Raw genomic sequence first — 23,082 nt, 5'->3', positions numbered from 1 at the left:
CTCACAGTGCTGATAGACTTTGCCACCACAGGATTTTAAATAAACTGAAATGGCTGTGATCAAGCATTAAGTATTTCGAACGCCTCTTCAGATATACTACGATATTTTCTAGACAGCAGTGAAAACATTAATACATTCTGAGTTATTCTCAATGTGAACATACAGGTGAAATCATCAGCTGAATATGGAATTGATCATTTTAAGTGTTTGCTGAATTATTTAAGACAAACTAGCCTTCATCAGGTCTCACTCTAATCTTCAATTTACTCTAGTGAAATCTTCTTTTTTGGTATGAAATGATTAAAAACACATCTATCAATGAACAAGCTGTGAAGACACATGAGGATACCTTGCCAAATTCTATTCAGGTTAGCTATCAGCGTAACTCAAAAGGACTAGACATTAATTATTTCTGAAAGGATATTTCAAAATTCACCCATTTTATCTTAGAGTAAGTAAAAGTGATCAAGTAAAAGACTATTTCTTTTTCTCATTCCCACACTATATATGAAAATATTTTCAAAAATCCCAAGTTTTAAGAACAGAAATGAAGTATCAAACATGGTGGTTGAAACACGATACTCATACATGTGACTGCTAATATAGATGCCTGCACCTAAGATCAAAATGTCCACTAAAAGCATCCTAACAAGTATTAGCAAATTTTTACATCAAAATTGCTTATAAAGAATGTAAAAAAAATGGTTTTTGAAATAGTATTGTATTTTTGGATTTTAAATCATATTAATAAGTCTAATATGTCCAGGACTAATTTCTGCCCCTAAGGATTAGAAGCACTGAAGAGTTCACATCTTCTAGTGGATTCAGTTCCCTCCATGCTCCATAACCAGATCAGAACTACTACTTGGAACAGTTTCTTGTGCAACTAGTTCTTAACATAAGTTGGCCTCAAGCTCTAGCATTATTGCATTGGCAAGAGGGTGGGGAAAAGTGGATATGCACTGACTGGAGAGTTGACAGGGGACATAACTTTTTCAGCTGGAGCAAAAAGAAAGCTTAGTGTATCATAAAAACGTGGAACTTCTTTAGAGATTCAATTATATTCTGAGTGTTATGGTACTCATTTATATAAATGATGTGCCAAAACAACTTGGTATGGTGAGAGCAAAGATCTGGAGCCACCTGACATGGGACCAAACATTTCTGTACTCCTCTACAGTTCCAAAAGTGCCCTCAGATGTCAAGCCCAAGAGATGCAGGAATGTCTGCTAGGCAGACATTGGTTGAAAACAATGTGCTTGTATCCAACTTTCCTGTTTTGTACTGCTCTGTCTTCTCTGTAATGAAAAAGGGGAGATGTATTTTGTAACCATTATGACTTGTCTTAATAAACCAGTCTGCCTCTGTCTTACTGTGAATCTTCAGTTATCAAACACTGGTTCATGCTAACTCCCAAACTGTCCAGGAATTGTTAGGAAATTCTGCACAGACCAAAATGACACCTATCCTATGCCTAGAATTATTGTTTATTCTAGCAAATCAGCACTACAAACAACTAAGTTTCAATATATAAAAGAATTCTCTGGTGAAGTTTAGTTGATTAGTATAGATAAAGCCTTAAAATGTCATCTAGTAGTTCGTTATCCACACAACTGTTAAAAACAGTAGGATACAAGCTGGTTCAGAAGGTTGTTTTCAGAACATTGAATAATATTCAAAACCAATATAAAAACTAAAGAGAACTGAACTTGAATGGTTTTGGTTACTACTATTGCCTGAATGATTTCAGTAGAAAAAAAGGAAAGACCACCAAGGACACAAAGGACTTTGTATTCAAAACAACACACAGATCAATAAATGGAATAAAGGAATTCAGGACCTCACAGAAAACTGTAAAAGCTATATGGATTTCCTGCATCATCACCGGCAACAAGCTATTTTAATAACCATCATTTAGCTTTCTCTCAAATAAAAACTTATTGAGAAAAAAGCAAATCCACCCAACATTCGTCTTAAGAATTTTCAGCATAAAACTGTAACGCAGATGGATTCGGTAAATATTTGTTACCAATTCCTTAGCATTTATCCTCTTAAACAAACAAACAAACAAAGCCAACCACCTCACACATTTGAGCTGTTTCAGATGGCTTACTCGGTAAAAGAAGAGATCAGATAATCGTGCTATTAGCTAGGCTATAACTGAGATTTGTGATATGACAGATTCAAGTGTTAATTTTCATTAGAAAGGTGTCCTTAAAAACAAGATATCACACTAATTGCAATGTTTAAATGCTAGATTCTATCCACAACAATGTTGTGGACATTTTGGTCAATGTATATACAGAACAAACAGGAAAACAACCTTCAGAGATCACTCACAGAATTCTGCTTTTCTATGAGACAATCATCTTTGCCAGCTAATAGTGCCTTAGCCTTGCCTGCTCAAAGAGATGGCTGATTATACAAAGACTCTATGATCTCCTTAGTCAATCAATTCTATTGTTTTATTATTCCCACTATTAGAAAAATCTTCCCATCATCTAACCTTCATCACTTTCCTGAAAAACATAAACCTATTACATACTGCTGTAACAACCAGCAGTATTCAGGATATATTATTCCCTTTCTTCTTTCAGTTTTCCTACACATATTTTGGGTGAAGATCATGCCTTGGCTTTAACTACTTACAAGCAATATTTCTTCATATCCCTTGTTTCTAAACTGTACTCATTAGCCATCTCTGGAGTCCCTGCTTTTGTCTGCACATCTCTAACTAATGTACAACAAACCTCCAGACCAGATATAACATTGTAGCTGAGGCTTCAGCAGTGGTGAATAGAGGGAAGCTCACAATTTTACAGGCCATAATCCTGTTTCTGCAGTACAGTTTACTGTATAATTATTAACTGCTATGATGACAGATCCAATTTGTGTCTGACTTCTTATCCATCATAATCCATTGTTCTTTAATACAACTGTATCCATAACTATAGACTTTGCAATCAGTACCATGTAAATCCTGAGTCACTGATATTCCTAAAATATCTTTCACTGTCATTAAGCAACCAATACTTGCAGAAAGCTCATTAGTAAAGAGGAACTCAACAAAAAAGAAATTATTCAAGAGTCAGTCACAACAGGGCAACATAAAAGCAGGTAGTTATTGTAATTGAGATTTTGAAGCACTGTCACTGAATATGAAGCTCAAAGTTAGTTTGACCACTGGGAACACAGCCTTGCTGCAAAATGAGAACAACAACAACAACAACAAAAGAAAAAGAAAAGCTTTCCATATCTAAGATAAGTAATTTGAGTGGGTTCCAACACAAAGAAAGCATACTGCATACTCACTCTCTCCCCAAAAATTAACGTTTGAAATGTAAATTATGTCAACATATCCAAAATGCTTAGCTTTATATTTACCATTCCATCATTCTTTCAGAGATGACATTTACTCCACAATGATAGAGTGAATTGTCAGTTAATTAGTTCTTTTTAAATGCACATTCCTTGCTGGGCAGATTTATAGAAGTGACTAAAGAGAGTTCAGCAACTTCTTTCTCTCAGTGCCATTTCCTGTCTACAAGATAGACATTCGACAAAGCTTTTTTTTAATACATTATTATGTCCATATTCACCCTTCCTATTGTTTAGTTCTTTAACAGAAATATTAAGTTTGGTACAAACAGAAATGCATGCTTGTAAGCAGCAGAATCATAGAATCACAGAATCATAGAATGGCCTGGGTTGAAAAGGACTTCAAAGATCGAGTCTCAACCCCCCTGTTAAGTGCAGGGTCACCAACGACTAGACCAGGCTGCCCAGAGCCATGTCCAGCCTGGCCTTGAATGCCTTCAGGGACGGGGCATCCATAACCTCCCTGGGCAACCTGTTCCAGTGCATCACCACCCTCTGAACGAAAAACTTCCTTCTAATTTCTAACCTAAATCTCCCCTGTCTCAGCTTAAAACCATTCCCCCTTGTCCTATCGCTATCTACCCTCACAATCAATCCCCCTCCTGTTTCTACGCTCCCTTCAAGTATTGGAAGGCCACAATGAGGTCTCCCCGCAGCCTTCTCTTCTCCAAACTAAACAAGCTCAGTTCCCTCAACCTTTCCTCATAGGAGAGGTGCTCCAGCCCTCTGATCATCTTGGTCACCCTCCTCTGAACTCTTTCCAAGAGCTCCACGTCCTTCTTGTGCTGGAGGGCCCCAGGCCTGGACGCAGTACTCCAGATGGGGCCTCACAAGAGCCGAGTAGAGGGGGACCACCACCTCCCTCTCCCTGCTGGCCACTCCTCTTTTAATGCAGCCCAGAACATAGTTGGCCCTGCGGGCCACCAGTGCACACTGCTGGCTCATGTCCAGCTTCTTGTCCACCAGGACCCCCAAGTCCCTCTCCGCAGGGCTGCTTTCGAGTACTTCTTCCCCCAGGTTGTATAATTGCCTGGGATTGCCCTGAAGACACAGCAGCAGAAAAATCAACAGAAGGACACCATTCCCAGCAGCAGAGGAATTCTTTTTGTTCATGTCAAGTAGAAGGCCTACAGTCCAATATGACTACAGCATAAACAAGTCCTCAACCAAGGACTCAAAGATGAGACCACACAGAGAAACCTTTAAAGAATAGCCTTTTGTTACTAACCCATTAGCAAACTATACAAATTTATTTTAAACATAGTTCGAAACAACAGGAAAGAACCCAAGAAGTGGGCACAACCTGTCCTAACACTTACAGAAGCTGAAGTTAGGAGATTTTGACATAAAGACAACCTCATGGCAACTGATGGCTCCTCAGCATATAAAAGAGCTGCCCTAATCTAGCTTGCTCTCATCAGTCAAGAACAACCCCAGGTGTTGAGAAAGTCCCTTGACATCAATGCTGCACATTAGCAATCCTGGCCAGACTGCTTGGACACACATGTGGTAGTACTTAGAAGAACCAAGGTATGAAAGTACAAGTGAATTCAATCTCTAAGAGACTGAGCAGGTAGAAAAGTCATTTTATATCAAGATTTTGTAAATAAAAGTCACTTTCTCTTTCAATTAGATCCTGCAATGAGAGGGTTATTTTCTTCCTCTTTTTTCAATCCAAGCCTGAAATTTAGAAGCTTTATGTAAACCTTTCTTTTGCATTCCTCCTTTAACTGAGGAAAAAATTCAGAGTTTACTTCAGACAAGGAAGCAATGAGAAGCTCTTATCAGCTGCTTCACGACCCCTGCAATTTTAATATCTCAGGAAAAAATAAACACCTCAGACTCAGATCTAATTAATACAAACGAACAATAACAGAAGATAATCTTTAGTGCTTTAATATTTTAAATTCAAAAACTATTCAACAACTGCTGACTCGCACATACCTATTATAGCTTTATTAAAAACAATTATAATGAACAATGGTTTATTTTTCAACTCTCCAGCAGCCCCTTGAATAAGCACCTATTATTTCTTTTCTCACACTATTTCTTAAAAGGCTCAAACATTGTTTGCCTGAAATTAATACTGCTGTACTATGGGATCACATTCTTAATTAGGCTGTGTTTGAGTAAGTGATCTCCATTACTTATTTTTGTTCTTATTTCCAAAAAGTCCTGTACAACTGTTAACAGTGACTTAGAATTGCATTTAACTCAGGCTTCCTACTTAATTACAAAATATATGTCATTAGAAGTTTCATAACAGTTTTTGATAAATAACTCCTCTACAACTCATGTTTCCCAATAAGGAAATGGTCATAAATGTTCACAGCAGATATGATGTTGTGGCATCCAAACAAAACCACTGAAGTAAAAAGGAAGCTGAAATTCAAGATGACTATAGAATAACTAGACCACGGGAGAAAATATAATTATCTGCAGGTAAATATGAGAAAGTTTTCAAATTCTGGAAGATAACTGTATTTCATGGAATCATAAAAAACTATTTCATGGAACTAAAAGAAATAAAAAAGAGGATGGGAAGCTGTCAGGGGTTTGGTAACAGGATGCAACACAACAAGGCTAATAAATACACTCAAGGATAGTAGGCTTTGGTCTTTGGAAGAAGTGATGGAGATTATCATATTCCAACAGGACTAGTTCTCTGTGCAATGCAGTTTTGAAAGAAAGCAACCTTTCACAAACTGGGAATTTCACGCAGTTAAAATAAGGAAGTTTCACTGTCTAATGAGCAAATGTGAGAAGAAAACTGAAAATACAAAAAAGATTTAGAAAAAAAATTTACACAACAGAGGAAGACCAAATCCAGCAACGATCTCATCACCAACAGTGGAATACGAGGAAAAGATTAACCATCAATGCTGTAATGGGAATGGAGATAAGAAGCTAACTAAACTTATATTCAGATGAGTTATTGCATTTATTCATGCAGTAGGAAGTCTAAATGACAGGTGAGATGTGTTATAAAGAAAATGGAACAGGACAAGCTTTGAAGCACAAAATTCAAAAGGATAGAAGCTGCTGTAAGCATGAATGGAGAAAACTATACATATACAATTATTCTTACTTGTCCAGAAACTTAAGGGGATGAAGATAAATAATGAGCAACACAGACAAATCAAATACCAAATTGTTTGCAATAAGAAAAAAAAAAGAGAAAGTATTTTAAATCTGGCTGATATAAAAATCTAGTATCATCAAAAAAGTAAAGATGACGAGAAGCAAAAGAAGTAACAGACATTTAGTGTCATACGTTAGGCATTTCAGATAAAAAAAATAGTGCACAAGGTTAAAAGTATGGCACTCTTCCTACAGAAAACTTCTCCTTCTATGTTACACAAACTTACACTGCTCTAACAGCGCAGGAAAATCTTTAAACACACGCTACATCCTTTTTTACAGTCCTTTTGAAGAAAAGAGAAAGACATACAATATAGTTCAGCACAAAAAGCACAGTCAAGTAAATAATGTTTTTTTTTTTAATTAATTGCCAAACAAAAAATATGAGATCCAAAAAGGGCTTTATTTGTAACAACAACTTCCAAAATCTAATAATTTACTTCATAAGCTTCAATTCTCATTTTATAAAAACTTCTTAAATTGGGATAAATCACCATTTAGTATATATTTTACTTCCTTCTAAAAACTCTAAATTATTGCTTGACAATTAGACAACATCTCTAATTTATTATTTTGGTGATATTTGTATTTTACAAGTATACTGAAAATATTTTAAAGATACCTGAGTTTAATTATCCTGTTCTCATTATATTGAAAACCTTACCTATGGTTTCAGAGTCACTTATTGACTGTGATGACCAAGAACCATGGGCAAATTCAAAAAGGAATGCACCAGTTCTTCTGTATTTTGTCATCCTGCTTATGTGGTGGGGAAGATAAATAAACAGTGTACATCAAGAACTCAGCTAAAAATTATTAGGCAAAAAAGAAACTAAGTAGCTCATTTGTTCAGCATCATTATCATCCCTTGTGCAAAAGATTAAAACAAACATAGTTTATATGGTAACCACTGGATATAATAAAATCTTCTAGGGCGATATAAAACTACATAAAATTAAAGGCCTCTGGAGAAGGATTTCTGAAGTGCAAAGTATCCCTATTGATGGCAAACACGCCGGATTTTGTTTCAGAAGAAAGCTAAGCATACACCTGTACTCAGCAGCGAGGCTTGAATGGTGGTATGGCAATAGTCTGTCAGTGAAAATCCACTAGACAGATTAGTGCAGTTAAATTATCAGTCATGATTAATAAAGCCAACTAGTAACTACTGAATCAATTTAACTGAAAACTCAAGATTGACATTACCAAATGGAGCATTGTCTACTTGATTATGCCCACAATTAGAAAAAAAAATTCTGTAAACTTCTTAATAGAGAAGAACTATCTGCAAAACAAGTCAACACTACTACGTTTTAAGTCCTAAAGCAATGCAATACTTATTCTGTCATTGGGTGAAGCATCAAAAAGGAAAAAAAGAAACACAAAAACTTCTGTTGACAGCCAACCACTTAGGTGATCAAATAGCTGAAATACTATCCTTCTCAGATGGGTTTCATCTTGAAAGTGTACTATATGACTACTCATATGACTACTCCTTTTTAAACACAAACCCAGTCTTCACCATTATCAAGTTTTACAGAATAAATTACTCAGAAATCAGAATTAATGAAACCTCCGAGAAAATTCATCACACTGAGCAAACCCAGTACAAAGTATGAACTACACTAAAACAAAATGCAATTAAATATTTAAATTTTGGAAAGTACAACCTTACTTCATGAAGCACTTGATAAACAAAATACAGCATTCAAGATCAGCTTAAGATACCACTGTAGAGCTAAGCTAAAGCACTTACTTAATAAATGAACAGATTTAACAGAGTTTTCATGAAATAGTTCATGAATGTGTCCAAGTAAAAAATGAAAATTAAAAAAAAAAAAACAACCACAAAAAACTTCCAGAGCAGTAAGTGATAATATCTATGTTCTGAAACAGCAGTCTGGAGCACGTGAAAGAAAAGAACACACAGAAAAATAAAGTAGTTTATCTAAAGAAAACCTACAGCCTGGAAGAGAAGATAAGGGTAGTAAAGGATTTATTTTATACTTACTGCTGAATGAACAGAAAACATAAAAGTGCAAAACAACTTAAAAAGAAGAGGGTAATTGTAGAAATCACAAAAGCAACCCATAGAGTCACTGCCACACACACAAAAAAAGAAAAATAATGGAGAACCTAAACTGCTTAGAGTCATGCCCTCGATGTCTTTAAGCCAACAACAAAAGTTAATTAACTCAAGTTGAAATAAAATCCACGATACTTTAACAATCATAACATGCCAGAATCTTCGTAAGAGTATAGCTGTTTCTTTCAGAGTAAGAAATCTTCACTTTAAATTCAAGGTCAGGAGGATAAGGTAGGGTTTGCATTATAAAAATTTTATTATCACACAAGTAGCAATTATCAGTTCATTCACCATTTAGGCTGCTCCTTGAGAAGCACGTGGTTTAGTCTTTTCCTTGAATAAATTAACGTCATATCTGAATTTTCAGAAATATAACTACAAGACTCTGCTTACATAAAAGACAAAACTGGAAGTATTCTATTTCATTTTTAATTCTCCTTGTTTGAAAAGAATAACAAAAAATGAAGTGCAACAATTTATCTTTGTGTCAACAGCAGTTCTTAAAGAAATGAATGCGACTTCTCAGCCTGCTCCCCAGACAAAACAGAAGACATAAGGGAGCCTGATGGAGATTGAAGAATCTTGATGATGAAAATCAAATGTGTAAGATACCATTCTAAGATGTGAAAAATGTCACTTATCCAAATTTATTTTTCATAACTGGACGTCTGAAGCAAGCTTCAGAAGATGCGCAGAAGATGGCACGGTAGAAAAATTGTATCTAATATTCTGTTTTTGTTTCTGTGCGAAACTAGGGAAAGCAAACACTTGCATTCTTCAGTGGGAATCTGGTTGTTCATTCAAACAAGAGAATCCACAAACAAATGCAACAGAACTTGACCTATAGTTCTACTGTTCAAGCTCTTCCCATTAGATGGGATTGAGAAACAGATGGTAAATCTGGAAGTAATAACAGTTAAAAATGTCTACCAATAATACTGCATTTTGTCAACCAGAACAAGTCAATCAATGTCTTACAACAGATCATTTCAAATTTATTCATACTTGAATACAAGCACATTTCAAAAAGAAAGCAATTGCACATTGCAATTATATTAATGATTGCTTTAACACTTAAAAAAAGTTGTGAATTAACTTGCAGGAGTGTTTCAAAATACATCCCATCTGCAAAAACCCTCAAACAGCTAGTGTTGAAAGGGCAGTAGTCAAAGATGTAGTGTTACTGAACTACATAACACAAACATATAAGAGCACACATTCAATTTTCAGAATGTTTATTATTTACAGCAACACAAGTAGAAGACAGTTGGATCTTATTGATGAACTATCTTGATACCAGAAAGGTTCACTGGTTATTAATCAGACATCTTTTAGCTTAGAATCATAGAATCATAGAATTACCCTTCAGGTAGTTATAGAGAGCAATAAGGTCACCTCTGAGCCTCCTCTTCTCCAGACTGAACAATCCCAGCTTCCTCATAAGGCCTGTGCTCCAGACCCCTCACCAGCTTCGTCAACCTCCTCTGAACACGCTCCAGGGCCTCAATGTCTTTCTTGCAGTAAGGGGCCCAAAACTGGACACAGTACTCGAGGTGCAGCCTCACCAGGGCTGAGTACAGAGGGACAATTACTTCCCTACTCCTGCTGGCAACACTATTTCTGATACAAGCCAGGATGCCATTGGCCTTCTTGGCCATCTGGGCACACTGCTGGCTCATGCTCAGCCGAGCATCGACCAATACCACCAGGTCCATTTCCTCCACACAACCTTCCAGCCACTCTGCCCCAAGCCTGTAGTGTTGCCTGGGGTTGTTGCGGCCAAAGTGCAGGACCCGGCACTTGGTCTTGTTGAACCTCATCCCATTGGCTTCAGCCCAGACATCCAGCCTGTCCACATCTCTCTGTAGGGCCTCTCTACCCCCCAGGCAGATCGACACTTCCTGCCAGCTTGGTGTCGTCTGCAAACTTACTGAGGGTGCTCTCAATGCCCTCATCCAGGTCATCAATTAAGATATTGAAAAGGACAGGCCCCAACACCGACCCCTGGGGAACACCACTCGTGACTGGTTGCCAGCTGGATTTAACTCCATTCACCACCACTCTCTGGGCCCGGCCCTCCAGCCAGCTCCTTACCCAGCAAAGGGTGTACCTGTCCAAGCCACAGGCTGCCAGCTTCTCCAGGAGAATACTGATGGAGACATTGGCAAAGGCTTTGCTGAAGTCTAGGTAGACCACATCAAAAGCCTTTCCCTCATCCACCAGACGGGTCACTCGATCATAGAAGGAGATCAGGTTGGTCAAGCAGGACCTGCCCTTCACAAACCCATGCTGGCTGGGCCCGATCCCCTGGTTGTCCTGCAAATGCCACGTGGTCTCCCTCAGGACAATCTGCTCCGTAACCTTCCCTGGCACCGAGGTCAGGCTGACAGGCCTGTAGTTCCCCGGATCCTCCTTAGACCCTTCTTGTACACTGTCAACTAGCTTGTCAACTAAAGTACCATTTTAGACAAAGCTGTTCAGGATAGCCAACTGCATAGTTGTACAACAATGTGGACACTCTTAGCATTTACAGAGAAAATAATATGGTCTTAAAATAATTTCTGATAAATACTCCAATAATACAGGAGACATTCTGAACCAACTAAAACTAGAGATTAGTCTTTACAGTGCAAACTAACACTTGTTATATTGTTCTGATGACAGCAAAAATTGAAAAATAAACATGCTTTTTCCTCCAGTAAGCGAAGTCCTCTTTTCATACTGACAGGTAACCATAAGAATTGATGCAGGGCCTCCTGATCACTTGGAAAACACTAACACACTGTAAATTTCAGATTTACTACTGTTGTCAGTATGCCTAACTGTAGTAAATTTCGAATCTTTAAAGTACAAAAGGCAAACTTGTCAGTAGGCTTAGGTTGAAATATTAAAAAAAAGCCAATCAAGCTTTAACCTATGTAGAATTAACTTTTAAATGTCTTTTTTTCTTTTTTTAAATCAATACTTATTCTTTATAAAAATGGAAAAAACATTTGCTGCTTAACTTTGCATTTTAGTAATTCAATTAAAATGTATAAACTAGCATGTCATGGTCCTGTATCTTCAACAAATCAATTACAAACATATTACTGTTGGAATTATTTGGCTCAGTCAAACAGATGTTTATACTTTGGCCAGCTCAATTTATAGTTACATTTAGTGGTACAAATCCGTCTGTACTAGCATTTTGCCATAATTTGTAAGGCTCAAACAAAGCTGCTCAAGTTCAGATATGTGCTTATCTCTATCATCCTGGCAGACATGGTTTGAAACAAGCTTATCAGAGAGGAGCATCATGCTCATTCTACTTCAGTCAGCACAGGACATTCGAATTTCTCTCAGTAAGATTGATATATATGAACTTCTCTGCTACATAATCAGCCTACCCTTTCAATTTTCTAATATCAAATTTAAAGGAAGCCATGAACTTTTAATACTGACCAAAAGTGCAGCATGTAGCAAGCGGAATTCCAGAACAGATGCTAGTTCTTTATATATATATATATATATATATACACAATTCATATACATTTATTAAGAAAAAGGAATGTTTCATGTTTACATAGAACTTAAACATGAAAAAAAATAAGAAATGTTTACAGAAGAAGGGTCCAATTCGGACCAGCACAGAAAGACTTGACTTCTGTGACACAAAAAAAACCAAAAAACTGAGCTAGAGAATGTCTTTCTAACATATCCCATTATTAGCTTCTTTCTCTTCGCCTGTGATGCTCATGAACGTGTCATCTAAATGTCTGTGTGGGCCACATTCATATGACTATAGCATGCTTAAAAATGAAAGAGTGTTTTGTTGTTTATTTTTTTCCCGTATCATACTCACTCTTCCTAACAACATATTGCCCTCCATTTGTCATTAATCAACTCCTCTGCAAGTATTTCAACATTTAGATCAAACGAGCCAGGGATTCTACCATCATTATTTATAAAGATACAGAAATTTCACTGATCTCACATACTGCTTAAATTTTCAGTTTGAGTCGCCAAACTATAAACTTGGTATGTCCAGCTTCTAATTATATTGTTTTTCTTAAAGGTATTTAACATGAAGACTATTATTCCAGGTCAAAGAAGGAGTTTAGTGAATCCACATCTACCTGTACTCCAGATGTTCTAAAATCTAGGTACAAATAGCTGATAATCACACAGATAGCTACCAACAGAAAGTATCTACTGTTATGACATGATACTCCTTTTCCTAAAGGCAGAGATACATCTAAAGGAAATACTTCCTCTCAATGAAATCCTCCTGGATGAAGCTGACAGTTTCAAGCTGACATCTTAGCTTGAAACATTAGGAATGGACAAGGAAAATCAAAGACCTATATGGATGCATGCATCTAGGAAAAGAAATAGCCTTATTCTGTATTTGTTAGAACAAAATCTGTAATATTTATGAATTATGAGATATATACATGGTATTCCAAAACTATATTCATCAACCACCAACAATGAACCAGCAATGCTTCCTTTTCTTCTAGCCTTCCTCTGTTAATTCAGCCTGGGAGATATAAACATATCTTCCCACTGGGAATGGAAGAAGTTACTGTAAGAATTATTGATTGCACGTACTATAAAAAATAGGAGAAAAGATGCAGAATAGGTTAACATGATAATATTGATGGTATTTTATTCTTGTTTACATGGAAAACAGAAAGAAAAAACATCAATGTGTATCAAGTTTATACGGGAAGATTTGGGGGCAAGGCAGGAGGGGGTGCTACAGAGATAGCCTCTTTGAGAACAGCCCAGAAGCTGTCCTCTATCAGATCAGAGCCAGCTCCAGCCGGATCCAAAAGGAACCCATTGCTGGCAGTGCTGAGCTAGTGAGAAAAGAAAAATATTTCTGCACAATGGCAGCCCACGGTGCAGCAGGTTGATGTGTCCTGAAGGAGGCTGCAATCCATGGAGAGCCCCCACAGGAGCAGGCCCCAGGCCGGACCTGCAGCCCATGGAGGTGGTCTGACAAAAGCTGCAGTCCCAAGGGGATCCATGATTGAGAAGTCCGTTCCTGATGTACTGCATCCCCCCCCCCCGTGGTACAGACCCATGTTGCAGCAGTTCTTAAAGAGCTGCCATTTGTGGGAAGCCCACATTGGTCCAGTTTGGGAAGGACAGCATCTCATGGGAAGAATCCCATGCTGGAGAAGGGGTAGAGAGTGACCACAAAGGAACAACAGAGACAAAGCATCCTGGATTGACCACAGCATCCATTTCCTATCATTTCCTATTCCCCTGCAGCACTCAGAGAGAGCAGTTAGAAGAAATTGGATGGGGGGAAGGTGTTTTTAGTTTGCTTTTAGTTCCCACTACTCTAATCTGTCAGTGGGCAATAAATTACATTAATCTCTACCCTCTTTTGCTCACAGTGGTAATTGATGAGTAATCTCCTTCTCTTTATCTCAACCTCTAAGTTTTCTTTTCATTGTACTTACTCCCCCTATTCTTTTAAGGATGAGGAGTGAGAGACCAGCATGAAGGAGTTTGGCTGTTCATCAGATTGAAAACCACAAAATGCAGAAAATTTCACTGATAATGTTATGATTTATCAATGCAAATAAAAGTCAAGTCAAACAATTTTAAGTACGGAAATCCAAAAATGGCTCCTTATCTCCCAGTGCCACAGAAAATACAAATTTTCTGTTTGTTGAGTTTTAACTAAATTACGTTCTTAAAGAAAGAGGGCATAACAAGCAGACTTTCCACATCCATGGATATGTCCCCTGAAAGTCCAATTAAAAGGCAGCAACTACGCTCTGCTCTTCATATGAAACCTCTTCACATTTAGGAAGAGGAAGCTGGTATTGCTTCTGTATTACTATATTAAAATTGTTTTTCAGTCAAGAAAAGAAACAATAGGAGAACTCACCACCACTCCAAACTGCTCTGGCTCAGACAAATTGTTGTATTCACTCTTGAACTTGGACAATGCATTCAGTTGTTCTTGCTCCGGAAGATGTTTTATTAAATTCTATCAAGAAAAAGAAAGTACATTTAGAAATCTCAGATTCTGTATTGCTTGTATAACTGCAGGTAAGCAGTATTACTTATGTTTTATTAACATAAACTCCAAAGATAACACTGCTGTCCCTAAGCTGGTAAACGTAAACAAGTAACATACAAATTCATGTAACAAAGTGTAAAAAGCAAGTGATTAAATGTCAACTATCATCACCTGCTGTTTCTGCAAATGCACATGTTTCTGTCGTCCTTTTACAAAACATTATTTTGAAAGAAAAAATATGGTAAGCACTATGCAAAGAAAACTAAAGTAAATAGGACAAGGAAGACAGTAATATATCTAACTAAAGGATGGCAAAAAACAGTGGGAATTTATTTCCTAGTAATTAAAAAAAAATTGATTGCAAAGTGATGACAGGTAATGTCTGTATTTACAAAAACAAAAACCCATTAGACACTACTTAGCCTGCAAAAAGAAGCAGGATTTCAGAGGTGGGACTCAGCTTCAGCTGTACTGAAGAGGCAATATGGGGAGCTTAGGCACTTAGATAAGTGAATGTCATTTCAACAAATTAGTCTAAACACGTCACCCTACACCTGATCATCTAAGAAGTCTTCAGACTCCCTGGAGCTTCCTGAGCACTTAGGCACCTATGCTTACATATGGACTTCTGCATTCCACTCTAATTACCAGGTAAGTAGTAGGTACAATGAAAATGGCTATTCTGAGCAAGTTCTGGAAGACAGCTTCTCAAACATCCAATTATGCCTAAATTTGACAGCCAGGAACTCAGTTCTGTCCTCTCCCAAGATGACTGCTATAACTACTAGGCAATATTCAGGATTCCTCTAGCCAGCTCTCTCACCCATGTCATGAATCTTGTGTTCCTAATAACACAGTGGCTAAGCTTCCATCATAGTATGAAAACAAGAGAAAGATTGTCTTCTGACTTAAAACACTCCCTCAACTACTAGTAAGAACAGTATTCTGAACTGAAATAAAGACACAATCTTTCTAATACTGCATCAGGTCTAGCAATCACAGCTATCCTACTACCTATTGCCATATTTTCAAGATAGATAAGTAGATAATCCTTTATCACTGTTTTTTGTGTAAAAATAGTCATTATTTTAAGAATTGAAACCCTACTTTGATTCTAAGGACTAAGACAAGTAATTTGTTTTAAAGCATGTTTTGACATCCAATGTGAGGACAACATCGTTTATCAAGAAAGTAAAGTCTGCAAATAAGAAAAGCTACACTTACATGCAAGGGCTGAAATAAACCAAAGGAAGAGTAAATGATAGCTAAAGAATGAACAGCTTCAACGCAGTCCATGATGAGATAAGACTTCTGGTAGAAAAAAATAGCACTAGTGAAAATGCACAAACTATTACACTTTAAATAATAATGCAAAATTAAATTGTATGCATCTGGATCTGGACATGTTCAGACTAATTTACAGCATGAAGAATTTGTTACTATTATTTATTACAACTGGACATATTCTTTGTAAAAACAGACTACCTTTTTAAATTATGGATTAGGATGTCCAGCATTAAATCTATAAAATTCAGCAAACACAAAAAAGGACAAGGCAGTCCTTTTATCAGCAGAGGGGCAGCCTGCCAAAATGGTGACTGACACGGAAATGCGTATGAAACAAGGTGTATAACTGAAACCCTCTATGAGGAAAAAATGGCACCTAGTGACATTCCTCAACGATTATTGAACGTTTATGGAGACCAAACAGTGGATGTTAGTACAGTGAAAGCTGGACTGCGTTGGCAACATTTTCCTAGCAATGATGCCATCACAGCAGCTGTGAAACAGTCACCTCAACATTTTTGTAAGAGCAGCATGCAGGCAATTATTCATTGCTAGCAAAAATGCATAGCTACTGGTGGTGACAATGTTGGAAACTAACGTGTTGTAGCTGAGGATTTGCTCTATCAAATAGTATCGTTGTGCTCTTTGTATTTGTTATAGTTTCTATTGGAAATAAATAGTAGACATCACCTTTGGAGCACTCTTAATTGTAATTATTGTATTATATTGTGTTATTTTGCATTCCAATATCTTATTTAGTAAATTCATAGAATCATAGAATCATAGAATCAGCTAGGTTGGAAAAGACCTACAAGATCACCTAGTCCAACCATCCACCTACCACCAATAACCCCACTAAGCCATGTCTCTCAATGCTATATCTAAATGTTTCTTGAACACCTCCAGGGACGGTGACTCAACCACCTCCCTAAGCAGCCCATTTCAGCACCTGACCACTCTTTTTTAGGAAAGCAGTACTTCCTAATGTCCAGACTAAATCTCCCCTGGCACAACTTGAAGCCATTCCCCCTCATCCTGTCACTAGTTATAGGAGAGAAGAGGCCAACCCCCAGCTCACTACAACCTCCCTTCAGGTAGTTACAGAGAGTGATGAGGTCTCCCCTGAGCCTCCTCTTCTCCAGACTGAACAATCCCAGCTCCCTCAGCCGCTCCTCATAAGGCCTGTGCTCCAGACCCCTGACCAGCTTCGTCGCCCTCCTCTGAACACGCTCCAGGGCCTCAATGTCTTTCTTGCAGTGAGGGGCCCAAAACTGGACACAGTACTCGAGGTGTGGCCTCACCAATGCTGAGTACAGAGGGACAATTACTTCCCTACTCCTACTGTCTTTATACAAGGACAGCTTACTGAATATGCTGATTTTTTAACATACCCTACTGTTAATATCAGAATTAAAAAAAAAAAAAAAAACAACGAAGTAACAGCATAGTATCAAAAGAGTATCTGCTATTATTATTAACCATTACTATTATTAACAAAGACTAGAGTAGGGCTCAGTCATCTTAACAATTTTAAAGATAGAGAAAAGTAAGCATTCTCTATCCCAAAGTACATACCATCGAAATAGAAATAATACCCCTCAGAAGAATCAAAGAAAAAGAGGAAAGTAAAGTAAACAATTCTCTGTGAAAGTAGGTTTTCTTCTTAGGTTGTCACAATTGATGGAATGATTGCCACATGTTCGCACAGAAGAATCTCTTTAATTAACTAGCCATTAATGGATTGATCCATTTCCCTAGATCCCAAGGGTGCAAAAACTGTTTTACTTTCTTTGAATTATGTAGAGAGAAATTACCAAGATGCCAGTTTTTCAAAATATTGATATTTAAGAAAGATAAAGATACTGATAGGAAAGAAAGATAATCTTGGTCTAAAGAAGGATCTCTGCAAATCTAATGGAATGTCATCAAGATGACTGGGGGTCACAGCATACAACTTAGGGGCACAGCAAAGCTGAGAGAACTGAGACTGCTCCACTTCAACAAAACAGGCTGCAGGAGAGTTTAACATGGTCTTCAGGTACCCAACTGGAGGGCATAAAAATAGAATAAGGTTCCTCTTGGAGGGGTGCAGCAGAAGGCCAAAGCCACAAGTAGCAAAAAAGAAAATTCCAGCTGAATAATTAAGAAAAAGTTTTTCACTATAAGAGTAGTTCAACACTGCAAAATGTGTCTAGAAAACAGTGGAGTCTCTAACCTTGTGGACAGTCCAAATCTAAAGGGGAAAGGCCCTAAGCAACCTGCTGTAGTTGACCTGGCTATGAGCAAGGGATTGGAAGAGATGACCTGCAGACCTTTCTTCCAAACGATTTTTTCCCATGGTTCTAGAATGAAGTGTTTCTATTAAAAATATTTCTGAAGAATTCTTTAGCTTGTCATCTTTTAAATGACAATGTGAATAGAGAAACATAAGGAATTTTGAGTATCTTTTGTCTCCACACAGAATCTCACACTGAATAAAATAATATAGAAAATGAAAAAACTACCCAAATAAGCTCTAAGGAAAAGAAGCGGTCACTGTGGATGCCCTAAGGCAAGACTCTGGATTATATCAGCTCTGAGAGAACAGAAAAGAGAAAAGACAAAAGAAAAAAACGGTATTTTTTGACCTAATTTTCAACCAGAACGACAGACCTATGCACTTGAGCCTGAGATAAATTTTTTTAAATAGTAATAACTAGGAAACAAATACATTGTCATATGCAATGTAAATATATAAACAAAAAATATCTAGTTAGGTATGAAGAACATGAGCACAGTAAATATAGAATATCAACACAGCTACTTTCATTAAAAATAGCTTTACAAATATAAAAAGAACTAGAGTTCACAGAAAAAAGTATTATTGCAGTGATTTACTACCAAACATTTTATGTTTCAGAGGCTTTTTAGGTCCAGGTACCTATTTAATGAGAAACTTATCCTGAAATACTGGGATGAAGCGTCAGTTTCCTTACCTGAATCATGGACTCTGACAGCTGCATTTCATCTACTTGCAATATCATCATTTTTATTTCCTCATAAGGCACTCGGAAAGATCCAAGGAAAATTGCTAAAATAAAGATTCAACCAACAATGAAGAACACAAGACAACAATCTTTTTTCTACTTACAGAACATCAGTTAAACAGGCTATAGCATCTACAAGCCAACAAACACTACATAAAGAAATGTAGGTAAGACAAAACAATTTAACATGTATTTTTAATTACTCTTCTCCTATAATTTCAGCATTTTCCATTCGTTTGCTATACACAACATTCAGCATCACGGAAGACCACCAGTGATGAGTCTATTCTCAAGAACAATCACCGCCACCATATTATTTTGGGCAGAGATGATAATTACACTTTTTTCTTGAACAGTCTTTTTTACACTTTCTCACAAAAGGTCAGCTTGAGAAAACTACCACTAACAAAAGCATGTAAGCAAAAGATCAAAATATTCTTATAAAAACTGTTTATTTCTACAATACAATCAAATCATTTCCTGTTTTGTTTCTGCCTGCATTAAGTAACCTATTCATTACAGCACTCCTCTCTGCCAAAACTTTAGCATCCTCTTTTTGTATACTAGTAAGCCTTTTTATTGCTTTACTCCTACAAAGCGTATGAGAAATGATGATACATCTTGTAGACATTACTGTCTTTTTTAACTTTTTGTATAAGGGGCAGTGATCATTAACGAATACATTGACGATAAAAATAGATAAACAGATATATAGCTGTACTCCATTGTTTAGGTATATATAGAAGAGAATAATTTCAGTCTTAAATGAGGGATATTGCATAACTGTTTTCTGGGTCTTTTTATAAAAACATGTTTTAATTCTTACACATTTGAGCTTAACGCCAATTAGTACACATATAAGCATATTCTCACATACTTTAAACAAAAAGTGTTTATAAGGCAGTCAGACAAAAGAGGAAAACATTCTTATATTTTTTATGACATTTTTTTTTGTCATAAAAACAGAATCTACTTACACAAATTCTGTGCAATCTTTGGGTCCAAAACTTTTAATTCTTTGATTCGTTTCTTAATGGATTTCTTTTCTTCAAAATCTTCCTCGTCTTTTTTTACTACCAAAGTAAACACAAATAAATTTACAGTTAACTTTTGATATTTACTGAAAACTCTAATGAATGCAAACTACACTATCAAATGTAGTCAATTTGCAAATAAAAGAACAAAACATAGAACATACAGACAAAAATGCAGCAGTTTTCCACTTATTGCTTGTTCTGTAAGTTTCTGTTCCAGTTAAATTTGACAGCATTTTACCTTTCTAGAATAAGTTTGTTCATTTAATATATAAATTGAATGAAGATGCTAATGTTAATTATAAGAATCATCTGAGGATATAAACCCAATTATTAACATACCATGGCAACATACTTCATTTAACATCCAAAGTTATGTAGCTTTGTAATCAGTTTTGTCTAAACATAAGATTCACACACACACACAAAAAAGCATTATTTGGAATATAAGTGTATACATGATTATTTATATATATCTATTTTACTTACCTCCTCCAAAAACTTTTTTTTTCATATGTGTAATCAGCTTCTTAGTAAATATTATACAGGCAAAGTGACTGCATAAACATACACTAACATTGTTGGAAATTGTCTTGTTCTTTCTTTCAGAAAATAATTCATTGAAAGAGGATCTCCCAAATATATTATGCAAACTGAACTTATTTCTCATTATTTAAACACTGTCACAAAAATTTTACTTAAAATAACAGCAAATGCTTTATAATGTATTACTAGGCTAAGAACCATTCCAGCTATTATGGAAACAAAAAAGGACAAAAAAAAAAAAAGATTAAAATTACAAAAATCTTTCCTTAAATCCCATCTGTGGTGGGATGTTTTTGTTTTGTTTTTTTAAAATTCAGCACAAACCTTCACTGTCAAATGTTATTCACTCAATGTGTTACCATTCTTTATGTAATTATCTATAAAATTTCATATTTGAAATTAGTTTCCAAGCAGGATTGCCCTAAATTGTTATACATGCTTCAAATATTTGGTAGAAAATATACTGTATTAAAAGCATATACTATTGACTTCAGAATAAGACGGATATAAATGAGAAGGCTTGTCAGTACAACTTTTTGTCTTGACAGTAGTCACATCATATACTTGTCCGACTCCTTACAGAATAATAAACTCCTAAATAGATAACTCAGATTCGAAGATCTGGGGAGATATTCATTGAGCCTGTTATCACTTTTCACATGCACTGACTGAATCTTATATCTCACATATGTACTGAAACTGTTTTGTGCCTTAGTAAATTGTTAGGATTAAAATTTCTACCTCATTTCTGATTGACAAAACCAGATGTAACATGAATTACCAGGAAAATTTCCCTAAGTTGGAATGACTTCTACAAATTTTCAAAGAATCATAGAACCACCAAGGTTAGAAAGGACCTCCAAGATCATCTAATCTAACTGTCCACCTATCACTAATATTTCCCCACTAAAGCATATCCCTTAGTACAACATCTTAACGTTCCTTGAACACCTACAAGTATGGTGACTCAACCACCTCCCTAAGCAGCCCATTTCAGCACCTGACCATTCTTTTGGAGAATAAATTTTTCCTAATATCCAGCCTGAAACTCCCCTGGTGCAACCTGAAGACGTTCCCTCTAGTCCTATCACTAGTTACACAAGAGAAGAGGCCGACCTCCACCTTACCACAAGCTCCTTTCTGGTAGTTATAGAGAGCAATAAGGTCCCCCAAGAGCTTCCTCTTCTCCAGACTGAACAATCCCAGTTCTCTCAGCTGTTCCTCATAACACTGGTGATTCAAAACCCTCACCAGCTTCGTTGCCCTTCTCTGAACACGCTCCAGGGCCTCAATGTCGTTCCTGTAGTGAGGGGCCCAAAACTGAACACAGTACTCAAGGTGTGGCCTCACCAGTGCTAAGTACATGGAGATCACTTTCCTGCTTCTGCTGGCTACACTATTCCTGATACAAGCCAGGATGCCACTGGCCTTCTTGGCCACCTGGGCACACTGCTGGCTCATGTTCAGCCAAGCATCAACCAATACCACCAGGTCCATTTCCTCCACACAACCTTCCAGCCACCCTGCCTCAAGCCTGTAGTGTTGCCTGGGGTTGCTGCGTCCAAAGTGCAGGACCCGGCACTTAGTCTTGTTGAACCTCATCCCATTGGCCTCAGACCAGCAATCCAGACTGTCCCCATCCCTCTGTAGGGTGTTCCTACCCCCAGGTAGATCAACACTTCCTCCCATCTTGGTGTCATCTGCAAACTTAATGAGGGTGCATTTAATCCCCTTGTCCAGGTCATCAATAAAGACATTAAACAGGAGAGACCCCAGTGTCCTGGAAATGTCTGCTGAAAACAAAACCTGCTATCTGCATGTCTGCAAAACATTAGAGCTATTAATTCCAGAGATGGCTCCAGAGATTCCCTCTGTTTTTAAAGGTATACCATTTAAAGTTTCAAGCATTTTATACACATTTGTTTAGAAATCTTACTGCTACAACATAAATGGCAAGTCTTATTAGAACAAAAGTCGATAAAGTAATGTCTGTAGATAACAGGACAGGCCCCAATACCGACCCCTGGGGAAAACCACTTGTGATCCATTGCCAGCTAGATTTAACTCCATTCACCATCAATCTCTGGTCCCGGCCATCCAGCCAGTTCTCTACCCAGCAAGTGATGTACCTCTCCAAGCCACAGGCTGCCAGCTTCCCCAGAAGAATACTGTGGGAGACAGTGTCAAAGGCTTTGTTGAAGTCCAGGTAGAATACATCAACAGCCTTTCCCTCATCCACCAGATGGGTCACTCAAGCATAGAAGGAGATCAAGCTGGTCAAGCAGGGCCTGCCTTTCATGAACCCATGCTGGCTGGGCCTGATCCCTCACTTATCTCACACATGCCATGTAATCTCACTCGAGGTCATCTGTTCCATAACCTTCCCTGAAACTAAGGTCAGGCTGACAGGCCTATAGTCCTACAGTCATCTGGGACCAGGACCACTGATAGATGGCAGAAAGCAGCTTGGCCACCAGCTCCCTCAGCACCCTGGGATGAATCCCATCCGGCTCCATGGACTCCAGTTGGCATAGTAGGTCTCTAACTGTTTTGACCGGAATG

At 37.3% G+C, this 23,082-nt stretch overlaps 1 protein-coding gene across 3 annotated transcripts in view; it reads right to left on the bottom strand.

Annotated features, from left to right (window-relative positions):
• Positions 1 to 23,082, bottom strand: part of DIAPH3 (diaphanous related formin 3) — a 233,725-nt gene that overhangs the window by 116,605 nt on the left and 94,038 nt on the right. For all 3 annotated transcript variants that reach the window (XM_021417820.1, XM_021417802.1, XM_021417810.1), the window contains 3 exons: positions 19,918 to 20,013; positions 18,890 to 18,984; positions 14,493 to 14,594 (listed from right to left, as the gene is read on the bottom strand). In XM_021417820.1, coding sequence (XP_021273495.1) covers positions 14,493 to 14,594; positions 18,890 to 18,984; positions 19,918 to 20,013 — 293 coding nt within the window. The remainder of the gene's footprint in view (positions 1 to 14,492; positions 14,595 to 18,889; positions 18,985 to 19,917; positions 20,014 to 23,082) is intronic.

Source organism: Numida meleagris, chromosome 1 (genome assembly GCF_002078875.1).
Source record: "Numida meleagris isolate 19003 breed g44 Domestic line chromosome 1, NumMel1.0, whole genome shotgun sequence".
In the NCBI taxonomy this organism is placed as follows: domain Eukaryota; kingdom Metazoa; phylum Chordata; class Aves; order Galliformes; family Numididae; genus Numida; species Numida meleagris.
Note: the sequence above shows the minus strand (reverse complement) of the source record. Positions and strands in the feature narration are given on the sequence as shown.